Genomic DNA, 14077 nt, shown 5'->3' on the forward strand with positions numbered 1-14077 from the left:
TTTACTTGCCATTAAAATAATAGTAAACTTCCTGTGAAATGAATGTGGAGCCATTATAAGTAATCTAGCATATCTGTAATCAGAGAGTTTATAGGTTCCAACTACAGTCTGGACAAAGAGCTATATGAACTCTATGCTGTTTTTAAACTGATTTATTAGTTACTCTGCAATCAGAATTTAAATGAATTAAAATGCCTACATTACAAACCAATAAACACAAAGTATCAATAAATAATCACAAAAATAGATAAACAGAAGAAATATTCAGCAGGTTTTGTTATAAGTTCACCATTAAATATTTCAGCACAGGAAACTAGCTGACATTTTAGCTATTTTTGGTAGCAAGACACTGACAGAATGGGACCTTTACTTTTGATCATGTGATTTACACTCAAAAATTGGTCTATCTAGTAAGACACGGTGGCACGCGCCAGGTACTCAGGATGTTGAAGCGAGAGGATGGCAAGTTTAAGGCCAGCCCTGGCAACTTAGTGAGATGCTGTCTTAAAGTAAAAAATAAAAAGGCTTGGGGCTGGAGCTGTAGCTCAGTGTAGACCGCCCGCTTCATACTTGTGAGGCACTGGGTTCAATGCTCAGCACCACATAAAAACAAATAAAGATATTGTGTCCAACTACAACTAAAAAAATATTAAAAAAAAAAAAGGCTGGGAATACAGCTCAGTGGTAGAGCAATTATTTAACACGCATGAGGCCCTGGGTTCAATCCCCAGTACTTAAGGGAAGGTTTAATTTTACAGAAGCAATTATGAACTAGAAAGGAAGTAGAGGCACACATCATAGCACTTACCTCCTTTCCTGTTTTAATAATATTACCATGGTGCCCCTGGGGAAAAATACCATTTGTTAACCAATTAGTTCCAACCAAAAGTATTTATTATATTTATTTCCTAAAATTTAGTGCCTCTTGGGTACTACAAAACTTTTAAGCTCAGAATCAGACTGGATATCACCTCTCTCATTTCCTGTTTCACCTTGATTTTTGTGCAGAATTTACTTTTTATCATAGTCACCCCACGAAAAAAGGAAAAGGTTTTGCAATGTACGTATGATGCCAATGAAAGGAAAGTAGCAATCTAATGGAAAAACTGAAATATCTAGAGCTAGTTGTACATGCCATATTTGAAAGATGTCACTGAGTTTCCCTTGAAAATTTATATATCCTGCAGACTATGTGGGTTTGTTATAGCACCCTAGGAAACTTAGGAGCACACAGTTTGGGAAACAAGAGTATACTGCTAACAGAAACAATGAAAAAGAGAAATAAAAGAAAATTAGGAGTAGAATGACAAAGTAACTAGGTAGGAGGTTACTGCCTAAGGGGAAAGGTAGGCCTAGACCAGATAATTAAATGTCACTTTAAAAAGTTTAAACTGCATTTTGTAGGTAGAAGAAAGCTCAAAAAGGGTTTTGAGCAAAGGATTGAGATTATAAGGCATGGTGCCTCACTAAGGTAAGGAACAAGGAGAAAATTTACAATTGAATTTAAATAGGTACCGAATAAATGACACATGAAATTTCACATTAAAAGTCTTTTAACAACACATGGAAGGATTCTATTAACTTCACATTCCAGATGAATTTCTTCTTCATCACCTAGATACAGCATTTAGGACAATGTAACTGCCAATGATACCTAAGAGCCAGTAATTTCTAAGAAAATGCCTTATACTTTTAATTCAATTCATAACTGAATGATGAAGAATGACACCTAGATACTAAAATAGTTGCAAGATAAGTCAAAGAAATTTTATACCAGAGGCATTTCAGGAAAACTGAAAAGCACAACTAAAAGAAATTAAATGTCAAAACTGGGAAAGAGCAACAAGCACACTGCAAAGGAAATCAAAACTGAAGGAGACTGATTAGGAAAATACCATCTATCACACTGTTTTATGGAAGAACTGATTATTCATAGAGGGCTCTGATACAACCATGAGAAACGAGGTGGAATACAAGATTTTCATAAATATTAAGAACTCATTCTTGCTCAATACCTTCTATGTTATGTCCCCTTCCTAATAAAAATGCTCCGTTTTTCCCATTGGGAAGCATTCTATTAATAAAAGTTAATTGCTAACAATATTATCCCCAATAACTGTTTGCTTGTTGTTCTTCATAAATACCTATTAACACTTTTCTTTTTCTTGGTACCTGGGATTGAATTAAAGGGCACTCAACCTGTGAGTCACATATCCAGCCCCCTTGTTTTTTTTTTTTTTTTTTTTTTTAATTTAGAGACAGGGTCTCTCTGAGTTGCATAGAGCCTCCCTAAAATTGCTGAGGCTGGCTTTGAACTCATGATCCTCCTGCTCAGCCTCAAGAGCTATTGGGATTACAGGCATGTGGCACTGTACCCAGCATCTGTTAACATCTTTTTCTCTGAACAGACTTTGGGAAACTTTAGCCTAGTAGGGAAAAAAACAAACAAACAAAAAAACCCCATAAACTTGAGACTCAGGTAGATCCAAGTTTATTTATCCATTTGTTGGCAAACAACCTACTCTATCACAGGTCATTTGTTGAGCAATTATTGGGAAGACTGAATAAGTAATGCAAGCAAGGAGCCTAAGGCAGTGTTTGTTATAGAGTACTAATGATAATGATAAAAGGAAACTGTTGAAATATGAAAAGAATTCTTAGTCTATATATTACCCCAATTCATTCTATCAATATTTTTACTTCCCTAATATTTGTTTGACATTATTTTAATTAGCAATAGATAAAGCAGTGTCTCGCTATACAATTCCTCTGAATATGACCTAATCTGCTCCCATGGTTTCAATTGTCATCTATATGCTGAAACTCTTCATCTCTATTTTAACTTTAGACCTGTCTTTAGATGTCCGACCTGAACACCTTAATACCTACTGAGTCCTGTTTTTGCCTATTAAATTGATCTATTTCTATTTCTATCATCACTTTCACCAAAGCTCCCAACTTCTCAATTAAGACTACTGCAAAGTTCCTTTTAAATTTTTAAAAACTAAAACATCTTCATGTTCCATAAAGTTTACTACCTAAAAATGTACAATTCAGTTGGTTTCTGTATATTCACAAGGTTGTGCAACCATCACCATTATCAAAGTCCAGGACATTTTCATTATTTCAAAAGGAAATGTTTATCCATAAACAGTACCTCCCCTTCTCTCTCTGCTCTCATAACCATTTGCAAAAGCTTAACTCATCTCCCTACCTTCTATCTAGTTTTCTTCCAATCCACTGCAATTTGAATGGTTTTCCTAAAGCATCCTTCAATAGTTACCCAAATTTCTTAAGCAAAGTTCAAATGTAAATAACTTAATGAATGAACCATCAACTGCTTCTCTGAGTTCATTATAAGGTATTAACACTCTTCAGTGTTCCAGTATTTATTCTGTCTCCTGTTCTTTCTAGCTTCCTATTTAGGTTTTAGGTCTTATTTTCATGAGCAATAATTTCCTGAACTCTAGTCTAGATGTCCAAGTTCTATGTTGCCACAGCAAATTGTATCATTCCTATTATAAAATTATTTTCATTTAACTATAATTTTCTGTTCAACAGACTACTTTCTTAGTTCTTTAACAGTTGTAGGGTACATTCCTAAATCTAAAAAGTGGCTGCTACATTCCAATCAATATTACAGACTAAAGTATGTTACCGTTTATTCATTGAGATGTACATACACAGAAGCTGTCGAGCACATAGTAGAAGGACCTACTCAGACTCTGGAAATAGCCAAAGAAAACTTTCTAAGAGAAATATGAGGAAACTTCTCTCAGTGGATACTTAGCTATGAGGGGTTTAGGACATCATACCACACATCATGGCATTTGGCATACTGAATATTTTAAGCTAAAGGAACCTAAAGAACAGAAGTGCAGAAAGGACTTTCTGATCCCTCCCTCATGTGAGAGGTATTCTATTACCTGGAAGAAGGGAACACCCTTATCTTAGAAGAAGGCAGGACACTGAGATGCTTTTGAAGACAAACAGAAGCCTTGCTGACTTTCCCAATTTACTACTCGTAGCTCATACCTGTTTTGTACCATCATATATTCCTACAACTCTCTACTTTTTGTCAAACTTAGTATCAAAATCTGTCTTTCATTTCATTTAAGAAGCCTCCACATCATGTAAAACCTACATTAAATAAATCCGTATTTTTTGTAAACCTGTCTTTTTTGCTACATTGGCCCTAATTCATAATTTAGAAGACAGGAAAAAAAAAGATATTTTTTCCATTACAACTATAAGTAGGAAGTAGGAGATATACAGGTCTTGGGTGAGATAATTTTTTTTTTTTTTTTGGTAGTACTAGGCATTGAACCCAGCAACATCTTCAGCCCTTTTATTTTTTATTTTGAGACAGGATCTCACTACGTTGCTGAGGATCTCACTAAGTTGCTAAACTGGCTTTGAACTTGTGATCCTCATGCTTCAACTTCCTAAATTCCTGGGATTACAGGCTTGCACCACCAAGTCTGGCTTCAGTTGTGGGAGGAGGAGGAGGAAGAGAAAGAGAGACAGACAGACAAACTTAAAGAATTAGGAAACTAAAAGTAAATTCAGTATTTCAAAAAGGATTTGGGCACTTTTAAATACAAAGATGAACAAGAAAGGGTCTTAGTATCAAAATATTTAATCTCTTCTTTAAAATTGCATTCTAAAACTACAGTATTTTCTAAAGTACATAAAAAAATTAAACTTATTCTATTCTATTTGGATATCACTAATAAAATAACCATTAATATAGGTTAAAGATTCAGCATATAACCTGGCATGAGTTTTGCACAGAATAATTTTTAATTATTACCATGAAAACAGCTATTGTATAGACAAATTATGGAACCAGTCTAAATACCCAACAGACGAAAGGATAGAGAAAATATGGAATATGGGCTGGGGTTGTGGCTCAGTGGTAGAGCGCTTGCCTAGCATGCATGAGTTACTGGGTTCGATCCTCAGCACCACATAAGTGTAAAATAAAGATATTGTGTCCACCTAAAGTTAAAAAAAGGAATATATACATAATAAAGTTTTACTCAGCCATAAAGAAAAATGAAATTATGTCATTTGCTAGTAAATGGACAGAACTGGAGAACATAATGCTAAGTGAAATAAGCAGACTCAGAAAGTAAAGGACCAAATGTTTTCTCTCATATGCTGGGGAGAGAGGCACGGAGGAGAGTGGAGAAGAGAGGCCAACAAAGTAAAAGGAGGGGATCCAGAGGGAAAGAGGAGGGAAAGTCATGAGGAAGTACTAGATAATGAAACCTACCAAATTATGCTGTTTGTCAAATAAACCATAATGAACTGCATTTATACATATGATGATAATGCACTAATTAAAATAATAATAGAAGTGAGATCAGTGCAGTAGAACATGTGGATAAAGGGGAGGGAGGAGGACAGAGAAAAGGAAGTTACAGTGGGGGAGAGAAAATTGAGCAAAATATGTTGTGTGCATGTATGACGATGGCATAATGAATTCCACTAACTATAACGCACCAATCGGAAAAAAACCTACTGTTGTAAATATTGTATCAGCATTGTTAACATTGTTATTATTTCTTAGGAAAACTGTAAAATACTTAAAATCATTCTTTAAAAATGTTTTTTGTAGTTGTAGATGGACAGCATGCCTTTATTTTGTTTTTTTTTTAATGTAGTGCTAAGGATCAAACCCAGTGCTTCACACATGCTAGCTAGACAAGCGCTCTGCCCAAGCTATACCCTTAGCCTTAAAAGGGAGTTTGAATTTTATTTTCTAAGCCTGCCTGAAGCCCCTGAACCCTTACATGGCAGGGTATAATTGGGAGAAAGGCGGGGGGTGGGGTGGCAAAAAACTTCCTTAAATTGTAAGAGAACTTTGCTGTAGTTTTTAGAAGAGGATTACAGATTTTATCAGATTACTGAAAGAGTCTAGGCAATCCAGACCAGGGAGGTGGGCAGGGTGGGGATTGTAGACACAACAAAGATAGTCAGGAGAAAGCCTTTTTTGTTTTAAGCAAAAGAGCAACAAAGTTATAGGATTGTATCAAATTAACCAAGAAAACAGTTTCATCTGAAGATATTAAATAAACATAAAAGACTTACACTGGATCCTAACAATAGAGCAAATGGTGTGGTGTTATAATAAGCTTCACATTTTTATTATCACCAGGAGCACGGAAGGACCAAGAATTCTATCAAATGGGCAGTTTGGAATCTATTTCTATGTTCTCCCAAGATTTAAAAAAACTACTACAAATACCATATACAAATTAAAGAAGATGGCAGTAGATAAATAGATAAATAGTTCTTTAAATTCCAAAGCAGGTTATTACTGCCATTTTCTTTAAAGAACTATTTATCTACACCTTTATCAAAATTATATTAAAATAGTTTTAAAAATCACATTATCATTTTCCCTATATATTTCAAATACTTTCTTATGTAAACTTAAGAAAAACTGTGCTAAAACCAAGTATAAGCTAAAGATCCATCTACAAAACACTATGATTAGCCAAAGATGAGTTAGAAACAATTAACAGTTAAGAGTTAAATTACTTACTACGTACTTAATATATGTTGGGTATGAGGCTAGTGCTTTACCTACCATGTTATTTAATCCAAACGACCAAACATAAAGTAGGTATTTACCTTACCACAATTTACAAGTGAAAAATCAGAGAGGGTAGGTTGGCAGCAGACCAAGTTCTGTCTGATTTTAAATAGTATCCACTTATTACTCTAGATATTAAGAATGAAAAGCACAGAAGTATGGTCAGAATTGGGTTACAGAGCTAGTCTAGAAGGAAGTAATTGTGTGAAACTATGTAAGTAACTTAATATCTCTAGCTATTAATGTCCTTAATTGTCCATCTCAGGAAATTACAGTGATGTTCTAAAAGATCTAATACTTTTAGCTACAAGAAAATCCAGAAGAATGTTTTGTATTTGAAACAAGAAAAAAAAAAATCACCTTAGAAGTTGTGGCAAACTAAAAATGGGACTGAAAAGTGAGGAAACGAAAAAAATCTCTACAGAAAAACCAGTGGTCTTTTGAAGTAAGAATGTCACTCAGATGCTTCTGCCCAGAAATTCTATAAAATCCACAGAGAAGTATGCCAACTAATAACCAAAGAGCAAGAAAAGAATGGACAAAAATCCTATTTCTTTACTGTTTCTAGCATATGGTTTATAAAAAGTAAAAATCCCTCAAGGCAGTAAACAGCTGCCCATCAACACCTATCAGCAGCAACATCAAAAACATGAGGCAAAGGTCAAGTCAAAGTTTATTGACAATGATGAACTATGACAGCTTCTATTAAATTACCCCTTCCTTCAAGGTGTATGTGATCAAAGCAGCAAAGATATTTTCACTCAGTCACATAACAAGCTATTTGTTGAGATTGAAACATCTGGTCAATATCTCCTAACACTGCAATTTCATGCACAGTTAGCATTAGGGCACATTTCTTCTCCTCTTCTTACAGGGTCCATAAGAGTGGCACATATGGCTGATCATTTCATTCAAAAAGGATTCAATTCAAGGCATTACACACAATCGTCTGTGCTTTATGGTGTTTTTAAGTCTACCTGCCATCGTTTTCCATCATCATTGCTGACTGCTGTTCTCTTCTACTATAAAAGCCTGCAAATATGACAGAGCACTTAAAGCTTAACAGCTTTCCTTTACTGGAGTTAGGAAGCATTTAAGGCACAGGAATCTATAAAGTGGCAGGTCATTTTCTATTGTCAAGAACTCCCAATACATTAAACTATTTAGCATTTTATTTACCATTTAGCAAAGATCTAGTAAAAATTAGAAAAGTAATTTTAATGTTGAATCAAATATTTAACCATCTGCCTCGAACATGTATTAAAGTATATGCTTTTGGTTATAAGTTAAAATAAATAACTTGAAAACAGTATCATGGAAATATTTTACAATTAATTCTAATAAGATTTTAGAATTTTTTTTTAAATTGATAAGAAAAAATTCCATTTTAGAGAGAACAGGATGCTACAATTTTATCAGTCCCATATGCTAAAAAATTTTCCACTTGAAATTCATGCATTTGTTGTCATGGTAACAGGACTCTTTCTTAAAAACACTACAGTAGTAAACCTGAACTCACGCCATATATTCTCTTTCTTACCCCACCCTTAGGATGTTGGTTTCAAGGGAAAAGCAGGTTGAGAGTGGAGGCATCCTTAAAGTTCCTTTGACACATCTCCCTGATAGTATAACTGTATGAGTAGAGTTATCTCCTAAAATTTAAGGATTTGTCTAAACATTAATAGCTAAGTGGATTTCAATAAAGAAATATTCTATTTTGTAATAAAGAATCACTTATGACCACCTGACAATAAGCAAACTATAATGGATGAATAAGGAAAGTGAATATCAAAATAATAAGACTGATCTGAAGCCCAAGTTACATAAAATGTCCCAGAGTGTGCTACTCTAGCATGTAATTTAAATGTTTTGTTTGTTCATTTGTTTACTTACTTTGTTTAAATTTGTGTTCCTGTAACAGAACAATGCCCGGACGATAGAACCATTTCAATAAAAATATCATTAATTATATTGACTATTTAGGCATGGTTCTTATATCAGAGATTCCAAATAAAGTAAGAAAAAAACACACACACACACACACACAAAGCAAACAAAAGTATTAGAGAAAATAATTTTAAGACTATTCAGGAAAAGATAAAAGAGAGGACACTGAGTCGGGCAGGGCAAGGAAGGAAATACTGGCCATTTAAACTGAGACATAGAGAACACACACCGAGCCCGGATAGGCTGAATTCAAGCTCCCGTTCACCTGCATCTCGCAGAAAAACCGCTGTGACTCAGCACTAAACGATACCGCTGAAACAACTGGTCGGCCCTTCTGAACTTGCGGAGGTTAATACCAACCAAGCCTTCATAGGCAGTGGCCACAGGATTGAGACGGGGCTTGGCAGAGCCAGTCAGGACACACCCGTTGCATTGGTCACCCAACAAAGGGAATGAACTGTCGCCATTTGCATGGGATACCACCATGGCAGAGAACTGACGTCATCAGAATGCGGCGGAGGAGATAACGTCATTGAAACCGGCAGCGACAGTGACTTCTTCCCTTCCCTTCTAATATCTTTCCTCCCAAGCATCAAATAAATTTATAGGAGTAAACAGTAACTCAGCAGTCAAACAGAACAAGAAGTAACATGAGCAGCATGAAAAAGCAAGGAAGATAAGGAGTACAAACAATGCAGGACAGCCTAAATATTTAGGAGGACCTGGAGGCATCAGAAAAATGGCCAAAATGGCCAAATAAAGAACTCAAGGAATACCTTAGACAGTGGATATGAGACAGCAAATTCAAACAGTGAAAGAACACATTGAAAATGAATTACATAAACAGATAAAAGAAGCAAATAAGCATCTTTATCAGGAGATAGAGATTATAAAAAAAAATAAACAATACTTCTAGAAATGCAGGAAACTATAAACAAATTAAAAACTCAAATGAGAGTATCACTAACAGAGTGGAGCAAGTAGAAGCCAGAACGTCAGATAATGAAGACAAAATATATCATCCTGAAAAGAGTCTAGCCAACTCAGAAAGGCTGGTAAAAAATCACAAGAAATACATCCAAGAGATATGGGATTACATAAAAAAACCAAACTTAAGAGTCATCGGGATAGAGGAAGGTATAGAGGTTCAATCCAAGGGAATGAGCAACCGGCTGAATGAAATCATTATAGAAAACTTTTCAGAAATAAAAAAGGAAACAGATATACAAATTGTCGATGTAAAAAAAAAAAAAACAAACTGTCGATGTATACAGGACACCAAGCATACAAAATGACAGTAGACCAACGCCAAGACATATTGTTATGAAGATATCCAATATACAGATCAAAGAGAAAATATTAAAAGCTACAAGGGAAAGGAGGCAGATTACATTCAGGGGTAAACCAATAAGGTTAATAACGGATTTTTCACCACAGATGCTGAAAGCGAGAAGATCCTGGAACAACGTATTTCAAACGCTGAAAGACAATGGATGCCAACCAAGAATTTTATTTATTTATTTTTTTTAGTTCTCGGCAGACACAACGTCTTTGTTTGTATGTGGTGCTGAGGATCGAACCCGGGCCGCACGCATGCCAGGTGAGCGCGCTACCGCTTGAGCCACATCCCCAGCCCCCAACCAAGAATTTTGTATCCAGCAAAATTAAGCTTCAGGTACGACAACGAAATAAAAATCTTTCATGATAAACAAAAGTTAAAAGAATTTGCAGCCAGAAAACCAGCACTGCAAACCATCTTGAGCAAAACAATACACGAGGAAGAAATGAAAAACAATAACCAAAACCAACAGTGGGAAGTACCTCAGTAAAGCGAGGGGGGGGAGCTAACCATGGAGAAACAAACTAAATTAAAAAAAAAAGATAAATAATCAAATATGGCTGGAAGTACAAACCATATATCAATAGTAACTCTAAACGTTAATGGCTTAAACTCTCCAATAAAGCGACATAGGCTGGTAACATGGATTAAAAAAAACAAATCCAACAATATGCTGCCTCCAGGAGACACATCTGATTGGAAAAGACATACACAGGCTGAAGGTGAAAGGTTGGGAAAAAATATACCACGCACACGGTCCTCTTAAGCAAGCAGGGGTGGCCATCCTCATATCGAATAAAATCGACTTCAAGACTAAGTTAATCAAAAGGGATAAGGAAGGACATTATGTACTGTTAAAAGGAACCATTCACCAACAAGACATAACAATTATCAATATTTATGCACCAAATAAGGGTGCTGCGACGTTCATAAAACAAAATCTCCTAAAATTCAAGAATCAAATAGATCACAACACAATAATTATGGGTGATTTCAACATACCTCTCTCACTATTGGACAGATCCTCCAAACAAAAGTTGAATAAAGAAACTATAGAACTCAATATCACAATCAATAACCTAGACTTAACTGACATATATAGAATACATCAACCATCATCAAGTGGATATACTTTTTTCTCAGTAGCACATGGATCCTTCTCAAAAATAGACCACATATTATGCCATAGGGCAACCCTCAGTAAATATAAAGGGGTGGAGATAATACCATGCATTTTATCTGATCATAATGGAATGAAACTGGAAATCAATGATAAAAGAAGGAAGGAAAAACCCTACATCACATGGAAAATGAATAATATGTTACTGAATGATCAATGGGTTACAGAAGACATAAAGGAGGAAATCAAAAAATTCGTAGAGATAAATGAAAATACAGACACAACATATCGGAATCTATGGGATATAATGAAAGCAGTTTTAAGAGGGAAATTCATCGCCTGGAGGTCATTCCTCAAAAAAAGGAAAAACCAACAAATAAATGAGCTCACACTTCATCTCAAAGCCCTAGAAAAGGAAGAGCAAAACAACAGCAAATGTAGCAGAAGGCAAAAAATAATTAAAATCAGAGCGGAAATCAACAAAATTGAAACAAAAGAAACTATTGAAAAAATTAACAAAACTAAAAGTTGGTTCTTCGAAAAAATAAATAAGATCGACAGACCCTTAGCCATGCTAATGAAGAGAAGAAGAGAGAGAACTCAAATTACTAACATACGGGATGAAAAAGGCAATATCACAACAGATGCTACAGAAATACAGAAGACAATTAGAAATTATTTTGAAAATCTATATTCCAATAAAATAGAAGATAGTGAAGACATCGGTAAATTTATTCAGTCTTATGATTTGCCCAGACTGAGTCAGGAGGATACACACAATTTGAACAGACCAATATCAATGGATGAAATAGAAGAAGCAATCAAAAGACTACCAACCAAGAAAAGCCCAGGACCGGATGGGTATACAGCGGAGTTTTACAAAACCTTTAAAGAAGAATTAATACCAATACTTTTCAAGTTATTTCAGGAAACAGAAAAAGAGGGAGCTCTTCCAAATTCATTCTATGAGGCCAACATCACCCTGATTCCGAAACCAGACAAAGACACCTCAAAGAAAGAAAACTACAGACCAATATCTCTAATGAACCTAGATGCAAAAATCCTCAGTAAAATTCTGGTGAATCAGATACAAAAACACATCAAAAAAATTGTGCACCATGATCAAGTAGGATTCATACCTGGGATGCAAGGATGGTTCAATATACGGAAATCAATAAATGTTATCCACCACATCAATAGACTCAAAAATAAGAACCATATGATCATCTCGATAGACACAGAAAAAGCATTCAACAAAGTACAGCATCCCTTTATGTTCAAAACATTAGAAAAACTAGGGATAACAGGAACTTACCTCAACATTGTAAAAGCTATCTATGCTAAGCCTCAGGCTAGCATCATTCTGAATGGAGAAAAATTGAAGGCATTCCCTCTAAAATCTGGAACAAGACAGGGATGCCCTCTATCACCACTTCTATTCAATATAGTTCTCGAAACATTGGCCAGAGCAATTAGACAGACGAAAGAAATTAAAGGCATAAATATAGAAAAAGAAGAACTTAAATTATCACTATTTGTGGATGACATGATTCTATACCTAGAAGACCCAAAAGGGTCTACAAAGAAACTACTAGAACTAATAAATGAATTCAGCAAAGTGGCAGGATATAAAATCAACACGCATAAATCAAAGACATTTCTGTATATCAGCAACAAAACGTCTGAAACGGAAATGAGGAAAAACACCCCATTCACAATATCCTCAAAAAAAAATAAAATAAAATATTTGGGAATCAACCTAACAAAAGAGGTGAAAGATTTATACAATGAAAACTACAGAACCCTAAAGAGAGAAATAGAAGATCTTAGAAGACGGAAAAATATACCCTGTTCATGGATAGGCAGAACTAACATCATCAAAATGGCGATATTACCAAAAGTTCTCTATAGGTTTAATGCAATGCCAATCAAAATCCCAATGACATTTCTTGTAGAAATAGATAAAGCAATCATGAAATTCATATGGAAAAATAAAAGACCCAGAATAGCAAAAGCAACTCTAAGCAGGAAGTGTGAATCAGGCGGCATAGCGATACCAGATTTCAAACTATACGACAGAGCAATAGTAACAAAAACAGCATGGTACTGGTACCAAAACAGGCGGGTGGACCAATGGTACAGAATAGAGGACACAGAGACTACTCCACAAAGTTACAATTATCTTATATTTGATAAAGGGGCTAAAAGCATGCAAAGGAGGAAGGATAGCATCTTCAACAAATGGTGCTGGGAAAACTGGAAATCCATATGCAACAAAATGAAACTGAATCCCCTCCTCTCGCCATGCACAAAAGTTAACTCAAAGTGGATCAAGGAGCTAGATATCAAATCAGAGACTCTGCATCTGATAGAAGAAAAAGTTGGCTCCGATCTACATATTGTGGGGTCGGGCTCCAAATTCCTTAATAGGACACCCATAGCACAATAGTTAATAACAAGAATCAACAAATGGGACTTACTTAAACTGAAAAGTTTTTTCTCAGCAAGAGAAACAATAAGAGAGGTAAATAGGGAGCCTACATCATGGGAACAAATTTTTACTCCTCACACTTCAGATAGAGCCCTAATATCCAGAGCATACAAAGAACTCAAGAAATTAAATAATAAGATAACAAATAACCCAATCAACAAATGGGCCAAGGTCCTGAACAGACACTTCTCAGAGGAGGACATACAATCAATCAACAAGTACATGAAAAAATGCTCACCATCTCTAGCAGTCAGAGAAATGCAAATCAAAACCACCTTAAGATACCATCTCACTCCAGTAAGATTGGAAGCCATTATGAAGTCAAACAACAACAAGTGCTGGCGAGGATGTGGGGAAAAGGGTACTCTTGTACATTGCTGGTGGGACTGCAAATTGGTGCGACCAATTTGGAAAGCAGTATGGAGATTCCTGGGAAAGCTGGGAATAGAACCACCATTTGACCCAGCTATTGCCCTTCTCGGACTGTTCCCTGAAGACCTTAAAAGAGCGTACTACAGGGATACTGCCACATCGATGTTCATAGCAGCACAATTCACAATAGCTAGACTGTGGAAC

The 14077-nt window shown here is 35.5% G+C and overlaps 1 protein-coding gene across 3 annotated transcripts in view; it reads right to left on the reverse strand.

Moving 5' to 3' along the window:
• Adk (adenosine kinase) overlaps positions 1 to 14077 on the reverse strand; it is a 488318-nt gene that overhangs the window by 283077 nt on the left and 191164 nt on the right. For 2 of the 3 annotated variants that reach the window (XM_046419600.2, XM_046419602.2), the window contains exon 5: positions 809 to 844. The exons of the other annotated variant lie outside the window; for it this stretch is intronic. In XM_046419600.2, coding sequence (XP_046275556.1) covers positions 809 to 844 — 36 coding nt within the window. The remainder of the gene's footprint in view (positions 1 to 808; positions 845 to 14077) is intronic. 3 annotated transcript variants of the gene reach the window in all.

The sequence above is a fragment of the Marmota monax genome, unplaced genomic scaffold (genome assembly GCF_021218885.2).
Source record: "Marmota monax isolate L192 unplaced genomic scaffold, Marmota_monax_Labrador192_F-V1.1 WCK01_AAM20220418_F8-fsc00019, whole genome shotgun sequence".
NCBI classification, from domain to species: Eukaryota; Metazoa; Chordata; class Mammalia; order Rodentia; family Sciuridae; genus Marmota; species Marmota monax.